The sequence below is a fragment of the Lissotriton helveticus genome, chromosome 3_1 (genome assembly GCF_964261635.1).
Source record: "Lissotriton helveticus chromosome 3_1, aLisHel1.1, whole genome shotgun sequence".
Lineage (NCBI taxonomy): Eukaryota > Metazoa > Chordata > Amphibia > Caudata > Salamandridae > Lissotriton > Lissotriton helveticus.
This window is the reverse complement of record NC_136061.1, coordinates 457,097,375-457,118,938: the sequence shown is the minus strand read 5'-3', so window position 1 is coordinate 457,118,938 and position 21,564 is coordinate 457,097,375. Positions and strand designations below refer to the sequence as shown.

At 42.3% G+C, this 21,564-nt stretch overlaps 1 protein-coding gene across 1 annotated transcript in view; it reads right to left on the bottom strand.

The window, feature by feature from the left end:
* LOC144822608 (carboxypeptidase O-like) overlaps positions 1-21,564 on the bottom strand; it is a 344,789-nt gene that overhangs the window by 20,948 nt on the left and 302,277 nt on the right. The window contains exon 10 of the mRNA XM_078680335.1: positions 4,373-4,457. Within this exon, the coding sequence (XP_078536461.1) occupies positions 4,373-4,457 (85 nt within the window). The remainder of the gene's footprint in view (positions 1-4,372; positions 4,458-21,564) is intronic.

Genomic DNA, 21,564 nt, shown 5'->3' with positions numbered 1-21,564 from the left:
CATGCTCTCATCTGGGCCGCCCTTTGCTAACATGAATTGCTGTTTCTTCTTTAAAAATATCCCCATATCATAGGCTATTCTTATGTGCCGTTTTTCCTCACAGTCTGATTTTAAAGGCCCCTCGGACTTTCAACAAGACGTTTGACGCATCCAAGCTCTCCGTTTAGGTGTTGTCCCGATTTCTATGGGCAGCGCCCATCGCGGACACCCCCCCTCCCCCGCTTACTTTGTGTATATACAGGTAAGCTGTTTGCGCTCCGCCACATTCTACTTAGACCCCCCTAGAAGAACAGGGACTTTATTTAGTAAAAAATCTCCACTTAGATTTTCTTTCTTTTATTCCCATAGATGTGCCATTTCAAACCTTTTTTGTATGCAGTTTATTCCTCGAGCTGTTCAACTTGCTGTTTTTCATAAAGATGCTCTGAATGATCTGGTGTGCCCATTCAGACTTACCCTGCTTGACTTCCTGACAGGAGCCATCGATGTGAATCATTGGGTAGGTTCTGAACTGAGCATTCACCACTGTTTATATCTGCCCAACAATATGAAATTAACAAATATCTCCAGGTTCTCTTTTGTGCCATGAAGGGACCTTTGTAGACAGGGGCCCTTCATCGAGCCAGGGGGTGGCCTCAGATATTTGTTTCTATGTGTGTTTGTGATAGTATGTATATTTTTCCTACATATAGTCATGTTATTGTAATTTGTGTTTTACCTTCTCAAAGCGTCAAGGTCCATGGGTTTGTGTTTTGATTCTGCATAAATTATTGTTATCCTTGAGTTGTAAGCCCACCTGCTAGTGACCAGGTCTATGAAACTAGAAATAGTCTTTCCATAGGAATGTAGTATGTATCATGCATTGTAAATTGTTAAATAATGAAATGGATCATACAAATGTCTGTCTGTTTAACTATTTCAGATTTGTGCTGTTGTCCCCCTCCCTTTCACTGTGTGCCCTGATGAAGGTGTGGCCCAAGTCTCGGCCAAACCACGAAACGCCCGTTGGCGCTTGAAGACTGTCCGGCTATTTCTTCATCTAGTCTCTATTCCGTCTTGAGACCTTACGGGACCTGTATTCAGCTACAACAACTGGCAAACTGGCTGTGATGTGAGAAGGATGAATGAAGAATGTATGCGTGGTTGGATATGATTGATTGAAGGGATGTGTGGGATTTGGGTTGAATAAGTTAATTATTTGTTATGTATGTACCAGAATTGCTCATATTGATTTGATATTTGTACAATATATAAAAAAATAAATGTAAAATTATTTTTCTAATATGTCTACTCTGATGTTGTGATTAGGACTGGTCACGTGGGCCTATGACTAATTGTGTATATTTGGGACTCTATCTGAGCCTATTGATTTATAAGATTTAGGTAGATTTTTCGCTTACTTTGTTGTCTATGATTCCCCTGCTTTTCTGCCTAATATTAGTTTTCTCAGGGGGCCCCTTGTTAATTGGTACCATCATGCTGATAGCAAGGCGGGTGAGGCAAAAAGGAGGGGGGGTGGAAACGCGATGCGCCCCCGACAATAGCACTCTGCAGTGTGCAGGGAGACAGCACCGAGGTCAGTAGTCAGGGGCGTGGCAAGGGAAGCCCGCCAGACTCGCAGCCACGAGTGTCCCCCCTGCCCAAAGAACACATTCCCCACCAAACCACTGGCGAGCCTCCACTACTGTGGCGCCGTGATAAAGCTGGGGGGGGGAAGATGTGTTGATATGGGGTTCCACCCCAAAGATATGATCCGGGGGGAGACAAGCCACTAACCTCTACGTCTCTGCAACCAAACAGCGCAACCTCCCTGAATAGCATGCACACATGCTGTCGAGCGGGGGGGGACAAAGACCTGCAAGGCCTAGCATGGCCGCTGAGGCCGGCCCATCGTGAGGTCCTACACCTAGCGGTCGACCCACTGGGCTGCTTGCTGCCCTTTGCAGCATTGCCTTTGCAACGGGTCGTGACTGAAGGGTGGAACGAGGAGCCAAATAAGCTCTGTTGTCTGTTGCTGCTAAGACCGGCCTGATCGTCATAAGGTGGGAAGCTTTAACACCCCGTAAGCCTTCCACCGATCCAGTCCCTCGCCCCCAACTCAAGGCACCAACCCAGTGGGCCTCCTACAGGGCCAGATCCGGGAGCTTGAAACTGGGACGGGGCCGACTCCGGCAATGGCCTACGTGGAGGGCGGGGGGGGGATGTGATTGACTCACCTCACTTCTAGACCAACTGAACTCAGGACACCGGGACCATAGCAAGCAGCAACACAGATGGCGTGTCCAGCAAGGCAGTGGCTGTGGCATGTCCGGTGCAACAAAGAGGCCGTCAGCGTGGTGGGGGACCTATATACCCCTCACATCGCGCACCGGATATGACGCAGCACCGCCCGCGCCCAAGAAGGGGACTCCACCAGAGGCCCTGCCCCCTCAGGAGGAGGAGTGGGGTGCCCGATGCCACTAGAGGGCTGCCCTCTTGAGTGGCCTCCTGCGGTGGCCTTGGGAAGCCGCATTCCTTCAAAGAGCACATACTGACGCAGCATGAGTCCCCACACCCCATACCTCGGTGCAGACACTACAGCAGCAGTGGGGAAAAAACATAATTGAAAATATAAAAGCAAGTGAAAAAATACTCCCCGACATCCCCAAGGCCACCAAAGGTTGCCCAGCATACCACAGACGTCCTCCGTGATCCAGTATACAAGCGCAATCACAAAAAACATGTCATATACTACTAAAGCAGGTCCAGTAGAAAAAAGGAAAAATAAAAAATACCAACCTGAAGCAATTGGCTGCAGAAAGTGATGCATTTGAAGTCAAGGTTTTGGGGGCCATCTTGGATTGGGAGGGAAAAGTCAAGTTTTGATAATTACGTTCTGCATGAGTGGAGATAAATCAGACTGTGAGAGGAAGATGGACAATGAGGCAATTGGTCTTTGTGCATATGAGTGTGTTTACTTGAGAGAGAGAGATAGGGGACTCAAAGTAATTACTTTATATGAGGTGTTTGATCAAGAGTGTTCCTAAATCAGAGGATCCGCGGAGAATATTATATCAGGAGCAGCACCTTAAACCTGAGACAGAAACACATTGTGCTCACGAGGTTAGGTCAAAAACAGATTGTGATGAGGATGTGTTCAGAAGGTGGGGCCCAGGAACAAGTGAATAGGACAGTTGTTGAATTAGAGGAAGGGTGCAAAATTCTGTGGAAAAACTGCTCCACTCACAAACAACAGAATAAGGTGCATTGCAACATTTAGCAGAACTAATTGGTATGATGAAAAAGTGATACATACACACAAAATGTGCACCAATGCACAGACTTGCCAAATAGAGTTTTGAAAGCCAGGAAAGTCTTGCTAAAAATGGGCACCTGTGAAATAGTAAGTTCATGAAATCTAAGCACATTCCCCACTCTAAATACAAGGGGCATGTGAGTACTTTTCTCATGCTCTGGCACTGCACCACCTAGCGATGTAGCTATCATTAACCCACTGCATCTCAATAATGGTTGTCTGTGAAATCACAACAAAGGAAAGGGGGGCATTTTTCTAGCTTGAATTAGAACCCAACTCACTCCTTCCATACCACTGCCCCCACTCTCCTAAAAAAAAGTCTGCCAAAACAACACTTTGACATAGACTGCGATCTACTCTTATACACGATCAAAACATAAAGAAGAGACAACTACTTCAGCTTGGGCAGAAAGGGCCAGTATAATAATTTTAAAAGCAGATGGTTTGGTTGCAGCAGATTCATTATGAACCTTCAGGTCTCAGTTCATGCCAACCAATCCCTTTGTTTACTCATGCCTCCAGTGTGTGGGGGCGAGGCGATGGGGTTGGGCTGTTCGAGCACTTCGCAGGTTCAAGAATCACTTCAGGGGGATACATGCCTGTGTTATGAAAGCTTCTGGTCCCAGAGGAAAGCAGACACAAACACTGACAATCCAAACTTGGAGAACCTGGACTTAGCTCACAACACAACACCACAGGTCATATGTATGGAGGCTGTGAAACTCCAAAACCCTCACCCTAAGCAAGGTGTCCATAATTGCTAGTGGTGCCTGCGTTGCATGTCTTAAGATGCAGGAGGCAGGGCCAAACATTACTAGATTCTATCACTCAGGAGACAAGGAGCAGTTTATATATACATTGAAATGTTTCAAGTAGAGTACACTACCGGCATTAGAAACAAGCACAAGATAAGTAATGTTTAACTTTTACTGTCTCAGCTTTGCCCAAAAGAGGTGGAAATGTCAATTTTGCACAGTACAGTGAATATTTTCACAGCTGTATTTCTGGTTTAAAAGCACAGGGTGCCTTTTAAAATCAACAAAACTTTAATTGTTTAAATGCAACATATTCACTTACACAATATCTGAGAAGCTGAGCCCGTTCTATACTCTTTCCCATGCTTTGATAAGATCGCAGCAGCGGCCTTCTGGGAGACGTTCAACTGTTGAAAAAATATATTTCTAGGTTAATAACGAGGTAAAAAAATCGTAACTGTGGGCGAAACGTGTACATTTGTAATTCGGTGTCATTTTTTTTCATATCAATCTCTGTTTTATTTTCATCAAACTTTTGAGTTTCAGCCACTTAATGTACCGGTTACTTTCAGTCACTTTTTGTACATGTATCATGTTACACATCTTGATGACAATGAAGATTATCTTAGCATGCATTGAGGATGAGCATTCACGGTTGCCTGTTGCGGTTGCGCCAAACTACAAGGCAATCGCTCTTCTTTACACACACCCTGGGGTTACTTTCTAATGCTGAACATAGTCTAATCAAGGTGATTGGTAGCTGGTAGGGGTGGAGAGCTGGCAGACACTGTGAAAAAAGCGGGAGGTAATAAGTGGAAGGATTCACATATCGTTTTGCACTTTGTTGTAAAGAAGGCGGGAAGCGCGATGTTAAGATGCTTGAATTAAGTAGTGAGAAAGTTGTGGTTAGTTAAGGGAAGCCGCCGGAGGGAAAGATGTGTAGCAATTCATAGTGATGTCGTAATGGGAAGAGTGAAGAGGGTCGTAAAAGTGAGTTGCAGTTTAGGCTTTGATGCAAAGTTAAGAAAATTAGAGGGAAACACGTTAAATATGAGCGATGATAGAACAAGACATGCATAACACTGGGATTTATTTGGGAATGACCGTCATAACCGAGGTACTGTGCTTGTGAATTAACGTTGTGCTTTTTATAACTTGTAGTGAATCCCTGAAGAAGGGCGAAGATTATGCCCGAAATGCATTGGATACGAGGATGTTTTTAAGTGTATTTGTCGTGTTGCAGTAGAAAGGCCTGGATGGGCAATCTGCAACATTTGAAACGTTCTAAATACATTAACTGCCACACATGTGAATGTGAAACTGGATTGAAATCCTTCTGATTTATGGATTAACTGGACATTAAAAGAAGTGAAATATCAGAAAAACTGAGTTATCACTTTTTCAAGGACTGAGGCTGTGCGATCTCTATTAATCGCAGCAAGAAGCTCCATCTGTGTTGATTATTCATTGGAGTGGTCTAATGGGCAAAACCACTATATCTGGTCTGCACGCAAAAAAGTTTAAATCAAATTATAAATCAAAAGTATTCGGATAAATAACGGTGTGCATTTCGTCACTAATGTGTGTAATTATATATATGTTTGCCCGCATGACATGTTGCACCCACCATAGTATCATGAAAGTACTTCAATTCCCACATGAGAGACATAGACATCTGTTTTTTAAGATCGTCATGTTTTAAAGAGACACGGTAGATCATCACTCACTATTCAAATCAGCGATTATGAGCGCTACGGGAAAATAATATTGTAAATTGACGTGCCTGTCAGAATTCTATGTGTTAAAATGCCATAATTAATGTGTCAAGTAACATTCTAGGGTGGGCCGGGTATCAGAGTTACTTAGATAAAATAATCACGTGTTTGGAACATCTATGCATCAATAAAAAACGGCCGGAAGGTATTCTGGGGATTGGTAGTTTAACATACTCTAATCAAGGTGATTGGTAGCTGGTAGGGGTGGAGAGCTAGCAGACACTGTGAAAAAAGCGGGAGGTAATAAGTGGAAGGTTTCACATATCGTTTTGCACTTCGTTGTAAAGAAGGCGGGAAGCGCGATGTTAAGATGCTTGAAGTAAGTAGTGAGAAAGTTGTGGTTAGTTAAGGGAAGCCGCCGGAGGGAAAGATGTGTAGCAATTCATAGTGATGTCGTAATGGGAAGAGTGAAGAGGGTCGTAAAAGTGTGTTGCAGTTTAGGCTTTGATGCAAAGTTAAGAAATTTAGAGGGAAACACGTTAAATATGAGCGATGATAGAACAAGCCATGCATAACACTGGAATTTATTTTGGAATGAGCGTCATAACCGAGGTACTGAGCTTGTGAATAAACTTTGTTCTTTTTATAACTTTTAGTGAATCACTGATGAAGGGCGAAGATTATGCCCGAAATGCATTGGATACGAGGATGTTTTTTTTAATTTAAAATTATTATTTTATTTTTTTTATTTTTTTCAAGATTGAAGTAGAAAAGCGAGGAAGAGCAAGAAGAGAAGAAGAGGAAGAGGAGAAAATAAAGGAACAAGCGACAAACCGCCACATATCCCCACACAGGGGGTGCTGAAAATATTGCTGTAGAACCCCAAGGCTTATATGGTACATTTTGCTGTTCGACTCCCATGGCAATGTTCGTGTTCGCCAACTAGCACCGATTTGGAGGGTGCGGCAAGTCCGTAGCAAATGTCCAAAGGGTACAAGAGAAGGTGTCTTCAGTCAGGCGCCCATTTATACAGGAATGCCACGCAGGCCACTTCCACATGCAAAGTATTTCGCAACGAAGAGTAAACTACAACCCCACCCCAAAACCCCTCAAGCCCCCCATCCCCCCACCCCCCACCCTTCCCCCGGTGGTGGCGACCAACAACCATGCAGCACAACATCACATACGTAGACGGTTAAATTTGGAAGAGGTGTAATGCACGTAGCGCTGAGGGGCAGACCGCAGAGGGTAGACCTCGGGATAAGAATCTAACCAAGGGCCCCCAGGTAAACATGAAGTTTTTAAAATTCCCCAAAAATATATCGGACATTCTTTCCATACTCAACAGTCGCCACAGCCGCGCATGCCATAGCGAGATGGCCGGTGCAGATGGGTTTTTCCAGGCGGTCGCTAATGTCAACTTGGTACGAGGATGTTTTTAAGTGTATTCGTCGTGTTGGAGTAGAAAGGCCTGGATGGGCAATCTGCAACATTTGAAACGTTCTAAATACATTAACTGCCACACATGTGAATGTGAAAAACTGGATTGAAATCGTTCTGATTTATGGATTAACTGGACATTAAAAGAAGTGAAATATCAGAAAAACTGAGTTATCCCTTTTTCAAGGACTGAGGCTGTGCGTTCGATAAGAGCAGCAAGAAGCTCCATCTGTGTTGATTATTCATTGGAGTGGTCTAATGGGCAAAACCACTATATCTAGACTGCACGCAAAAAAGTTTAAATCAAATTATAAATCAAAAGTATTCGGATAAATAACGGTGTGCATTTCGTCACTAATGTGTGTAATTATATATATGTTTGCCCGCATGACATGTTGCACCCACCATAGTATCATGAAAGTACTTCAATTCCCACATGAGAGACATAGACATCTGTTTTTTAAGATCGTCATGTTTTAAAGAGACACGGTAGATCATCACTCACTATTCAAATCAGCGATTATGAGCGCTACGGGAAAATAATATTGTAAATTGACGTGCCTGTCAGAATTCTATGTGTTAAAATGCCATAATTAATGTGTCAAGTAACATTCTAGGGTGGGCCGGGTATCAGAGTTACTTAGATAAAATAATCACGTGTTTGGAACATCTATGCATCAATAAAAAACGGCCGGAAGGTATTCTGGGGATTGGTAGTTTAACATACTCTAATCAAGGTGATTGGTAGCTGGTAGGGGTGGTGAGCTAGCAGACACTGTGAAAAAAGCAGGAGGTAATAAGTGGAAGGTTTCACATATCGTTTTGCACTTCGTTGTAAAGAAGGCGGGAAGCGCGATGTTAAGATGCTTGAAGTAAGTAGTGAGAAAGTTGTGGTTAGTTAAGGGAAGCCGCCGGAGGGAAAGATGTGTAGCAATTCATAGTGATGTCGTAATGGGAAGAGTGAAGAGGGTCGTAAAAGTGTGTTGCAGTTTAGGCTTTGATGCAAAGTTAAGAAAATTAGAGGGAAACACGTTAAATATGAGCGATGATAGAACAAGCCATGCATAACACTGGGATTTATTTTGGAATGAGCGTCATAACCGAGGTACTGAGCTTGTGAATAAACGTTATTCTTTTTATAACTTTTAGTGAATCCCTGATGAAGGGCGAAGATTATGCCCGAAATGCATTGGATACGAGGATGTTTTTAAGTGTATTCGTCGTGTTGGAGTAGAAAGGCCTGGATGGGCAATCTGCAACATTTGAAACGTTCTAAATACATTAACTGCCACACATGTGAATGTGAAAAACTGGATTGAAATCGTTCTGATTTATGGAATAACTGGACATTAAAAGAAGGGAAATATCAGAAAAACTGAGTTATCCCTTTTTCAAGGACTGAGGCTGTGCGTTCGATAGGAGCAGCAAGAAGCTCCATCTGTGTTGATTATTCATTGGAGTGGTCTAATAGGCAAAACCACTATATCTGGACTGCACTCAAAAAAGTTTAAATCAAATTATAAATCAAAAGCATTCGGATAAATCATGGTGTGCATTTCGTCACTAATGTGTGTAATTACACAGTCTTGTTAGACACATGGCTGTATATTTCCTGTAATTATTAATGGAGATCACTGTTTAACTCTATGTATTTTGTAAGTTGTCATCTACTATCTTGCTAATTTCGGGATACTGTTGAGGGTAATGGAGGCCCACATTTGTGTTTTTTAATGGGTTTGTTTTCCAATGGGTTTGTTTTCCAATGGGACTGTGTCCTGAATGTACAGCCCTGTTTGTCTTGTGAATTTGTGTACAAAGAAGATACAAAGTTCCTCTAGAGTTCAAGACAAAGGAGAGAAGATACTGTAAGATGTGGGTGGTCACACGTAACCCTACACATACCCTGACGAAGGACAGGCTCATATGATGAAGCATGACACCTAACTTGCTGGGTGTGTGAGTGCCCTAGTTCAGAAAAGGGGAATTCCCCCTTTCACTTTCTCATGTGTAGGGTTACGTGTGACCACTCACATCTTACAGTATCTTCTCTCCTTTGTCTTGAACTGTAGAGGAACTTCGTACCTTCTTTGTACACAGTCTTGCTGGGGCTCGTACGTTGGACCTCATTAAACTATCCTCCCTGTCCCCCTTTTGGGAATCATGTGTTGTAAATTTGTCATGTTGTTATCTTGTGTGGTGTACACAAGATGTTTGTAATTTCTTGGCTTTTTAATGCTTCATGTAGAATTGCATGTTTTACACACATATGTTTTCTTTTTGTTTGCAGCCCTGATGAAGCCTTTCTGGTTAAAATACATTGGCTGTGTTTGTTTGAAAAACAAAAACACAATAAAGTAAAGTGATTGTATCACCAACCAAGACCTTCAACCATCTATATTCTGTTTCGTGTATACATAACATTGACAACTGATTGTAATTGCCTCTCTATTTGTATATATTCTATGTCTATGTTTGTCCAATGAGCAGCTGACCATTGAGGTGCCTCTTTCTGCTAATTTCTGATCTCTGTTTTGCTTCTTTCTGGTCGTTTCAGATCTCTGTTTTGCCTCTTTCTGCTCATTACTGGCCTTTATTTTGCCTCTTTCTTCTACTTTCTGACCTTTCTTTTGCCTCTTTCTGCTCTTTGCTGATCTCTGTTTTGTCCCTTTCTGCTAATTTCTGACCTTTATTTAGGCTCTTTCTGATTGTTGATGATCTCTATTTTGCCTCTTTCTGCTCTTTGCTGGCCTCTAGTTTGCCTCTTCCTGCTCATTGCTGTACCTTTAATTTACCTCTTTCTGCTCATTGCTGCAGCGGCGGCTGGCACGGATTGGGAGTTTAGGGGCTAGGGCGGAGGGGAAGATGGTTAAAAACAGAAAAATAAACTTCTCTGATCGTAGCGTCGCTCCTTGCTGTCTCTGCTTGTCGTTTGTCCGCTCTTGCCGGCAGAAGGAAGCATCCACGCTCCCCTGAGCCAAACACAATGCAACGTTGTGATTGGTCTGAGCTCTGTGGTTCGGCACTCAGTCAGGGAATGGTAGCCTGGGCATGTTCTCCACTCAGGCTGTAATGCAGCTTGTGTGGAGAACATGCAAAGTGCGCATGAATGTTTGGCTGGCCCGAGATGGCCAGCCAAACATTCCTGTGCACTTTCAGAGTTCCCATCACTGCTTCCCCTGATCCTCTGTCACCAGAGCAGCCCTTCAGGCTCTCAAAGCTGCCACAGCAAGAACAAATAAAATGATAGTTATTATCATTTTATTATTCCTTTATTTACACTGCTAAAAATTAAGTTGGTCAATGATCCTCCGCCTTAGCGGAGGAGTCACCAAAGCATTGCTGACCTTTATATTCCCTCTTTCTGCTTGTTTCTGACATTTATTCTGCCTCTTTCTGCTCATTACTTTCCTTTATCTTGCCTCTTTCTGATTGTTGCTGATCTTTATTTTTCCTCCCTATGCTCCTTCCTGGGTGTAGGAGTGGGTGTGTGAGTTTCTGAGTAGGTCTATGAGTGGGTGCATGAGTCTGTGAGTGGGTCTGTGGGTGTATTTGAGAGTGTCTGAGTGCATTTGTGAGTGCCTCCATGAGTGTGTCAGTCAGTCTGCGAGTTACAGCACAAGTGTCTGTGTGGGTCTACTAGTGGGTTCATGAGTCTCTGAGTGGGTCTGTGAGTGGGTGTGTGTTAGAAATGGGGGTCTCTAGTTGGAAAGGGCTTGCACCTTTGTCCAAGTAGGGACCCTTCTTCCTAGTCAGGATAAGGGAGTTACACTCACAAAATAACCCCTGCTCACCCCCTTGGTAGCTTAGCACGAGCAGTCAGGCTTATCTTAGAGGCAGTGTGTAAAGCATTTGCTCATAACCAACAGTAATAAAGTGTAAGCACTGCAAAAGGACACCACACCAGTTTAGAAAAATACCCAATATTTTTATATACAAGACCAAAAACAATAAGAATCCACAATACAGTACTTGAAAATCTACACTTATCAAAATACGCTTTAAAACAGTTCCTTGATGTCGATAGCTCCGTCTAGGGCTATCAAGGTGTCGTGAGCAACCAAATCCAAACAGTTCAGGCTGGTCGCAGCGTAGCGGACCAGCTACGATGTCGGGAAGACCCACAAACAGTACCTGTTAGAGATGCAGGGCGCTGAGGCCCTTGAAGTCACTTGAGTTGCAGGTCATGCTCCTTTATGTTGGGATCAGGAGCGCTGGCGTTGGGGGCTACAGTGTGAAGTGCAGCAGTGTGGTGTGCAGTGACCTCAGGCTGCGGTGCAAGCAGCGGCTCGGTGGTGGCGACAGATGAAGTTGTCGGTGAGAGGTGAAGGGGGATGCTCGTGAAGATGCTGGCAGGTCACGGTGCAAGCAGCGTCGTCGTCGTTGCTGAAGCATTGTCGTTGGCTGATGAAAGGGAGCCGATTGGGCTGGCATCAGTAGGCCAAGGCTGCAGTGTGGGATGAGGGCAGTGCATCGTGTGACTTTATGAGTGGTGCCCTCGAACCACGGTGCAAGCAGCGGTGTCAATTTCGGCGTGCAGCGGCGGCTTTGGGGATGCCAAGGCATTGCCGTGAAGTGAGGCAGTGCGGAGTGGGGTGCCCACAGGTCACGGTGCAAGCAACGGGTCTGTGGCAGCATCAGCAGGCGTCGTCAGTGAGACCAGGGTCACAGTATGGCATTGCGGCGGTGCTCTCTGTGGTGCCCAGTCTTTGGCGTGAAGCGAGGCAGTGTGGAGTGCGGTGCCCACAGGTCGCGGTACGAGCAGCAGCTTGGTGTCGGCATCAACAGACGTCATCGGTGAGACCAGGGTTGCGGTGCGGCCTTGCGGCGGTGCCCACTGTGGTGCTTTCAGGACACGGAGCCAGCATCGGCATCCTAGACATTGCCGAGTTGCTTTTCTTCTGTCACAGTACAAAACACACAGTCCCCAGTGCTGAGGGCAAAAGAGCTTGACTACTTTGCTGTTCCTAAGACTTCTTAAACAGGGGGCAAGCCCTTGGAGAAACTCACAAAAGTAGATTGCAGAAAGTTCAGTCCAGTCCTTTCGCTGCCGAAGGCAGAAGCAGCCTCTGTAGGCCGCCAAAGCAAAGCACTCAGCAAAGTGATAGTGCTTCCTCACAGCTTCTCCTTCTTGGCAGTTTTCTTGATCCAAAAAAGTTCTAAAGTTCAGGGGTCTGGGCCCCAGTATTTGTATCCCAAAAATACTTTGATCCTCTAGGCAGAGGGTGTCTGTGCCCAGCCAGAACCAGTTCTTCCTTCTCTGGTGTGATTTCCCGGCAGGGGTTGGAGACTGCATTGTCAGAGGCAGCCCAGGCCCTTTGAGGTGCAAGGAAATCCCTCTTCCCCCCTCACAGCCCAGGTCTTCAGCCCTTTCCTGACCTCCCAAGACTATCAGGAGCCACCCTTGCTTCCTAGTCATCTGCCGTCCAGGACCCAGATAGGCAATTCAGATTGCAGCAGAGGCACACAGGATGAAGGAGCAAGAAAATTCCTACTTCCTAAAAGTAGTATTTTCAAATACAGAATGTAAAAATCACCTTTACTAAAAGATGCATCATTAGAATCTGAGTTCAGGCATCTAAATTTTATTTTCCCATCTAGTTCCCAGGGCCAGTTATGTTTATAAGATGTTATAAACAAACTTCCCATTCTGTCCTATGAGGAGCAGGTAGCCTTGCAATAGTGAAAAACTAAATAGGCTGTAAATCACTATCAGGACATGCCACACACACCAGGGCATGTCCTTCCTTTCACATACACTGCACCCTGCCCACAGGGGTACTTTGGGTCTACCTCAGGGGTGCCTGACATGTAAGAAAAGGGAAGTTTAGAGACTGGCCAGTGTGTGCACAGGCCAAGTTGACATGACAGTTACAAACTGCGTGCAGACTCTTCAATGGCAGGTCAGAGGTACTTTTTCCGGGCTACTCACGTGGGTGGCACAATCCGTAGCATTTGGTTCCCAGGCCCTGGCACACTCAGTGCACTTTACTAGGGGCTGACAAGAAAACCAAACAGTCAATCATGGCAACACCAATCGATAACATACTTTACCACAGGAGCACTTGCACTTTACCACTGACAGAAGTGCGAAAAGTGCGCAGAAACACTACGCCAGCAAAAATGGAGTCAAAACCGGGAGGGCGGAAGCAAAAACTCAGGGTAAACACGCCAAAAGATGCCAAGTCTAAGAGTGTGTGAGTCTCTATATACATATATATATGTGGGTATATATATATATATATATTCACTGAAAAAACCATAGGTTATAGACCATATATAGTTAGGAATTAGCATTTAAAAAACCTTATTTTACTCACACAAAACCATTGAAATTCCATATATAGTTAGTTGCACTAACTATATATCGCGCACCCGCAATCCACTGCTGATGATGTCACATATTACATCATTCATGACATGGTCAGTGACATCACTGATGACATCACTGATGACATCTCAAATGACATCACTGATGACATCACTGATGACAACATCCAGTGACTGTATGTTTCTGTAAAGTTAAAATATGTTTTACATATTGAAGAATGAGTGGATGTATAAGTGTCTGGACGAAGGATTTAGTAGGTGCATGACTGAATGTATGAGTGAGTGATTAAATGTGTCTCACTGAGTGCATGGGTTAGTGACTAAACTGTCTTAATTTGTGCATCATTATGTCTGTTGTTCTGTAAACTGCTGCATGTGTTGATCAGTAGCTATATGAGTAACTATATGGGTTATTGATTGATTGCCCAAGTATTTGCATGGGAGACTGAGTGTGTGTGTGGCTGGCTGGGAGGTGTGTGACTCTGTACAGATCAATGTGTACTTGTATCAATGATTGTATAAGAGAGTAAGTATGTGTTAGTATATGGTTGAAAACGTAAGGTGCTCTATGTTTAACTGTATAGAGTAGAAAATGGAAGTGTGATTGATTCTTTACAGGACTGACTAGGTGTGTGAGTAACTCCATGGATGAGTGGCAGAGTGTGAGTGTCTGTATAGGTGTATGAGTGCATATGATAGTGTTGTAAAGATGAGTGATTGTATGTATGAATGATTGTATGGGTGAATGAGTGAATGTGTGTGTAGACGTAGGAATCAGTGAGTACGTATGTAGTAACTAGTATTGGTGTGTCAATGGTTTCAAAAATTATACTCTGTTTTTAACACTGGGTGAAACAGAGGTTATATTAAAATGTGAGGAGATGCATTGTATTGTCACATGAATGATATCATCAGTGATGTGGTCATTGATGTCAAATGAGATGTCATCAGTGATGTCATCAGTGATGTCATTTGAGATGTCATCAGTGATGTCATCAGTGATGTCACTGACCATGTCATGAATGATGTAATATGTGACATCATCAGCAGTGGATTGCGGGTGCGCGATATATAGTTAGTGCAACTAACTATATATGGAATTTCAATGGTTTTGTGTGAGTAAAATAAGGTTTTTTAAATGCTAATTCCTAACTATATATGGTCTATAACCTATGGTTTTTTCAGTGAATTTTCAAGGTTTTGTAAATGCTAATTCCTAACTATATATGGTCTATAACCTATGGTTTTTTCAGTGAATTTCAATGGTTTTTTAATAGCAAATATCATAAGCTGTCGAATGTCAAGTACGTGGTAAGTGAAAACATTTTCGTGTTTATGCACACTGATCTGCTTTGAATGGTGCCCCCCCCCTCATTTCTATTAGGAGTACTCTCTCTTTGCAGATAGTGAAAGGTAGTTAACGCAGGCCTTTGCCCCCGTTGTAATCCGTCGTGCCTGCTTCTCTCTCCATTTGATTGATTGTTATCCAAGTATTTACTGTTTTAGAATTAGTTCTCTTTGGTTCATTCTCTATTTACAAACAAACACAGAGTCGCAATACTCTGTTTAGTCTTTGCAGATAACGAAAAATCGTGTAAAAAAAAAGAAAAGGAATCGAGTAAAATCAGTAGGCCACTAATGGGATCTCTTTTTGACCTCGCTAAAATAGAAACATTAGGAACAACCCCTCATGACAAATACAAAACTAGTGAGATGAACTGAACTCCACACAATGATGGCTGCAAAACAGCTCGGCTCCGCCACCCACCCCGCCCAAAATAACGATAAAGAGCGGCTGCCATGATTGGTTGCGGAATGGCCACAACGGAGCTACGAAATGGTGGTGCTCTCATGCTAACCCCAGCTAAATAGTTCTGTTAAATGACAACAGAAGGGACAGGCAACAAGAACCATCAGTCAAAGAGGGGAGGGCTAGTTCTTCTCTACCGGGTTACATTGGGGCGCTACCGGAACTGATCGAATTGGTAGTCTACAGTGTTTCTGGATGTTTCAGACTGAAGCTGGGGTTAGCATGAGAGCACCACCATTTCGTAGCTCCGAGCTGTTTTGCAGCCATCATTGTGTGGAGTTCAGTTCATCTCACTAGTTTTGTATTTGTCATGAGGGGTTGTTCCTAATGTTTCTATTTTAGCGAGGTCAAAAAGAGATCCCATTAGTGGCCTACTGATTTTACTCGATTCCTTTTCTTTTTTTTTACACGATTTTTCGTTATCTGCAAAGACTAAACAGAGTATTGCGACTCTGTGTTTGTTTGTAAATAGAGAATGAACCAAAGAGAACTAATTCTAAAACAGTAAATACTTGGATAACAATCAATCAAATGGAGAGAGAAGCAGGCACGACGGATTACAACGGGGGCAAAGGCCTGCGTTAACTACCTTTCACTATCTGCAAAGAGAGAGTACTCCTAATAGAAATGAGGGGGGGGGCACCATTCAAAGCAGATCAGTGTGCATAAACACGAAAATGTTTTCACTTACCACGTACTTGACATTCGACAGCTTATGATATTTGCTATTAAAAAACCATTGAAATTCACTGAAAAAACCATAGGTTATAGACCATATATAGTTAGGAATTAGCATTTACAAAACCTTGAAAATTCACTGAAAAAACCATAGGTTATAGACCATATATAGTTAGGAATTAGCATTTAAAAAACCTTATTTTACTCACACAAAACCATTGAAATTCCATATATAGTTAGTTGCACTAACTATATATCGCGCACCCGCAATCCACTGCTGATGATGTCACATATTACATCATTCATGACATGGTCAGTGACATCACTGATGACATCACTGATGACATCTCAAATGACATCACTGATGACATCACTGATGACAACATCCAGTGACTGTATGTTTCTGTAAAGTTAAAATATGTCTTACATATTGAAGAATGAGTGGATGTATAAGTGTCTGGACGAAGGATTTAGTAGGTGCATGACTGAATGTATGAGTGAGTGATTAAATGTGTCTCACTGAGTGCATGGGTTAGTGACTAAACTGTCTTAATTTGTGCATCATTATGTCTGTTGTTCTGTAAACTGCTGCATGTGTTGATCAGTAGCTATATGAGTAACTATATGGGTTATTGATTGATTGCCCAAGTATTTGCATGGGAGACTGAGTGTGTGTGTGGCTGGCTGGGAGGTGTGTGACTCTGTACAGATCAATGTGTACTTGTATCAATGATTGTATAAGAGAGTAAGTATGTGTTAGTATATGGTTGAAAACGTAAGGTGCTCTATGTTTAACTGTATAGAGTAGAAAATGGAAGTGTGATTGATTCTTTACAGGACTGACTAGGTGTGTGAGTAACTCCATGGATGAGTGGCAGAGTGTGAGTGTCTGTATAGGTGTATGAGTGCATATGATAGTGTTGTAAAGATGAGTGATTGTATGTATGAATGATTGTATGGGTGAATGAGTGAATGTGTGTGTAGACGTAGGAATCAGTGAGTACGTATGTAGTAACTAGTATTGGTGTGTCAATGGTTTCAAAAATTATACTCTGTTTTTAACACTGGGTGAAACAGAGGTTATATTAAAATGTGAGGAGATGCATTGTATTGTCACATGAATGATATCATCAGTGATGTGGTCATTGATGTCAAATGAGATGTCATCAGTGATGTCATCAGTGATGTCATTTGAGATGTCATCAGTGATGTCATCAGTGATGTCACTGACCATGTCATGAATGATGTAATATGTGACATCATCAGCAGTGGATTGCGGGTGCGCGATATATAGTTAGTGCAACTAACTATATATGGAATTTCAATGGTTTTGTGTGAGTAAAATAAGGTTTTTTAAATGCTAATTCCTAACTATATATGGTCTATAACCTATGGTTTTTTCAGTGAATTTTCAAGGTTTTGTAAATGCTAATTCCTAACTATATATGGTCTATAACCTATGGTTTTTTCAGTGAATTTCAATGGTTTTTTAATAGCAAATATCATAAGCTGTCGAATGTCAAGTACGTGGTAAGTGAAAACATTTTCGTGTTTATGCACACTGATCTGCTTTGAATGGTGCCCCCCCCCTCATTTCTATTGGGAGTACTCTCTCTTTGCAGATAGTGAAAGGTAGTTAACGCAGGCCTTTGCCCCCGTTGTAATCCGTCGTGCCTGCTTCTCTCTCCATTTGATTGATTGTTATCCAAGTATTTACTGTTTTAGAATTAGTTCTCTTTGGTTCATTCTCTATTTACAAACAAACACAGAGTCGCAATACTCTGTTTAGTCTTTGCAGATAACGAAAAATCGTGTAAAAAAAAAGAAAAGGAATCGAGTAAAATCAGTAGGCCACTAATGGGATCTCTTTTTGACCTCGCTAAAATAGAAACATTAGGAACAACCCCTCATGACAAATACAAAACTAGTGAGATGAACTGAACTCCACACAATGATGGCTGCAAAACAGCTCGGCTCCGCCACCCACCCCGCCCAAAATAACGATAAAGAGCGGCTGCCATGATTGGTTGCGGAATGGCCACAACGGAGCTACGAAATGGTGGTGCTCTCATGCTAACCCCAGCTAAATAGTTCTGTTAAATGACAACAGAAGGGACAGGCAACAAGAACCATCAGTCAAAGAGGGGAGGGCTAGTTCTTCTCTACCGGGTTACATTGGGGCGCTACCGGAACTGATCGAATTGGTAGTCTACAGTGTTTCTGGATGTTTCAGACTGAAGCTGGGGTTAGCATGAGAGCACCACCATTTCGTAGCTCCGAGCTGTTTTGCAGCCATCATTGTGTGGAGTTCAGTTCATCTCACTAGTTTTGTATTTGTCATGAGGGGTTGTTCCTAATGTTTCTATTTTAGCGAGGTCAAAAAGAGATCCCATTAGTGGCCTACTGATTTTACTCGATTCCTTTTCTTTTTTTTTACACGATTTTTCGTTATCTGCAAAGACTAAACAGAGTATTGCGACTCTGTGTTTGTTTGTAAATAGAGAATGAACCAAAGAGAACTAATTCTAAAACAGTAAATACTTGGATAACAATCAATCAAATGGAGAGAGAAGCAGGCACGACGGATTACAACGGGGGCAAAGGCCTGCGTTAACTACCTTTCACTATCTGCAAAGAGAGAGTACTCCTAATAGAAATGAGGGGGGGGGCACCATTCAAAGCAGATCAGTGTGCATAAACACGAAAATGTTTTCACTTACCACGTACTTGACATTCGACAGCTTATGATATTTGCTATTAAAAAACCATTGAAATTCACTGAAAAAACCATAGGTTATAGACCATATATAGTTAGGAATTAGCATTTACAAAACCTTGAAAATTCACTGAAAAAACCATAGGTTATAGACCATATATAGTTAGGAATTAGCATTTAAAAAACCTTATTTTACTCACACAAAACCATTGAAATTCCATATATAGTTAGTTGCACTAACTATATATCGCGCACCCGCAATCCACTGCTGATGATGTCACATATTACATCATTCATGACATGGTCAGTGACATCACTGATGACATCACTGATGACATCTCAAATGACATCACTGATGACATCACTGATGACAACATCCAGTGACTGTATGTTTCTGTAAAGTTAAAATATGTCTTACATATTGAAGAATGAGTGGATGTATAAGTGTCTGGACGAAGGATTTAGTAGGTGCATGACTGAATGTATGAGTGAGTGATTAAATGTGTCTCACTGAGTGCATGGGTTAGTGACTAAACTGTCTTAATTTGTGCATCATTATGTCTGTTGTTCTGTAAACTGCTGCATGTGTTGATCAGTAGCTATATGAGTAACTATATGGGTTATTGATTGATTGCCCAAGTATTTGCATGGGAGACTGAGTGTGTGTGTGGCTGGCTGGGAGGTGTGTGACTCTGTACAGATCAATGTGTACTTGTATCAATGATTGTATAAGAGAGTAAGTATGTGTTAGTATATGGTTGAAAACGTAAGGTGCTCTATGTTTAACTGTATAGAGTAGAAAATGGAAGTGTGATTGATTCTTTACAGGACTGACTAGGTGTGTGAGTAACTCCATGGATGAGTGGCAGAGTGTGAGTGTCTGTATAGGTGTATGAGTGCATATGATAGTGTTGTAAAGATGAGTGATTGTATGTATGAATGATTGTATGGGTGAATGAGTGAATGTGTGTGTAGACGTAGGAATCAGTGAGTACGTATGTAGTAACTAGTATTGGTGTGTCAATGGTTTCAAAAATTATACTCTGTTTTTAACACTGGGTGAAACAGAGGTTATATTAAAATGTGAGGAGATGCATTGTATTGTCACATGAATGATATCATCAGTGATGTGGTCATTGATGTCAAATGAGATGTCATCAGTGATGTCATCAGTGATGTCATTTGAGATGTCATCAGTGATGTCATCAGTGATGTCACTGACCATGTCATGAATGATGTAATATGTGACATCATCAGCAGTGGATTGCGGGTGCGCGATATATAGTTAGTGCAACTAACTATATATGGAATTTCAATGGTTTTGTGTGAGTAAAATAAGGTTTTTTAAATGCTAATTCCTAACTATATATGGTCTATAACCTATGGTTTTTTCAGTGAATTTTCAAGGTTTTGTAAATGCTAATTCCTAACTATATATGGTCTATAACCTATGGTTTTTTCAGTGAATTTCAATGGTTTTTTAATAGCAAATATCATAAGCTGTTGAATGTCAAGTACGTGGTAAGTGAAAACATTTTCGTGTTTATGCACACTGATCTGCTTTGAATGGTGCCCCCCCCCTCATTTCTATTAGGAGTACTCTCTCTTTGCAGATAGTGAAAGGTAGTTAACGCAGGCCTTTGCCCCCGTTGTAATCCGTCGTGCCTGCTTCTCTCTCCATTTGATTGATTGTTATCCAAGTATTTACTGTTTTAGAATTAGTTCTCTTTGGTTCATTCTCTATTTACAAACAAACACAGAGTCGCAATACTCTGTTTAGTCTTTGCAGATAACGAAAAATCGTGTAAAAAAAAAGAAAAGGAATCGAGTAAAATCAGTAGGCCACTAATGGGATCTCTTTTTGACCTCGCTAAAATAGAAACATTAGGAACAACCCCTCATGACAAATACAAAACTAGTGAGATGAACTGAACTCCACACAATGATGGCTGCAAAACAGCTCGGCTCCGCCACCCACCCCGCCCAAAATAACGATAAAGAGCGGCTGCCATGATTGGTTGCGGAATGGCCACAACGGAGCTACGAAATGGTGGTGCTCTCATGCTAACCCCAGCTTCAGTCTGAAACATCCAGAAACACTGTAGACTACCAATTCGATCAGTTCCGGTAGCGCCCCAATGTAACCCGGTAGAGAAGAACTAGCCCTCCCCTCTTTGACTGATGGTTCTTGTTGCCTGTCCCTTCTGTTGTCATTTAACAGAACTATTTAGCCTGCTGAAAGGGGTTGTGTTTCGACCGCTGGTTGGTGGAGACATTTTGACTATATTCTGGACCTGCATTGTCGCGTAATGCGTCATATGACGCGCCGCGTTAGCGCATCCGGAAGTCATCCGGGGCGCGCAGCGCGTAACGTAAGCATAACAAGTCATGTGACTTGTTAATAAAACTTTTCATTTGTTCATTTTACTTTTCTTATTCTAATGATGAAAGCCTTGGTCATATCACCTAAAAATTACGCTTTTAATTACTTCCGAACATTATTTTTTCTTAAATATATGTTATAATGTTCCAGGCTAATGTACTTTCCCGGAAATTTTACAACTGTCCTGCAAGTAAAATATATTCTTTTTTCGAGAAAAAGAGCGTTTCTTCGTCCCATGACGGAGCCGTTGAGCAAAAGAGGGTCGACCTGCTGTCTTAGTTGCCGATACGCCTGAATATGAGATTCTTATCGATCACTTTATGTTGCAGGAATAGAAAACACAACAGCCCTTGACCATTTATCTTTACTGCGTTCCTTCGTATTATACCTTTTACCCTTCATGTAATTGGTCTGCTTTATTTCACTTGCCTTTTAATGATTCTAA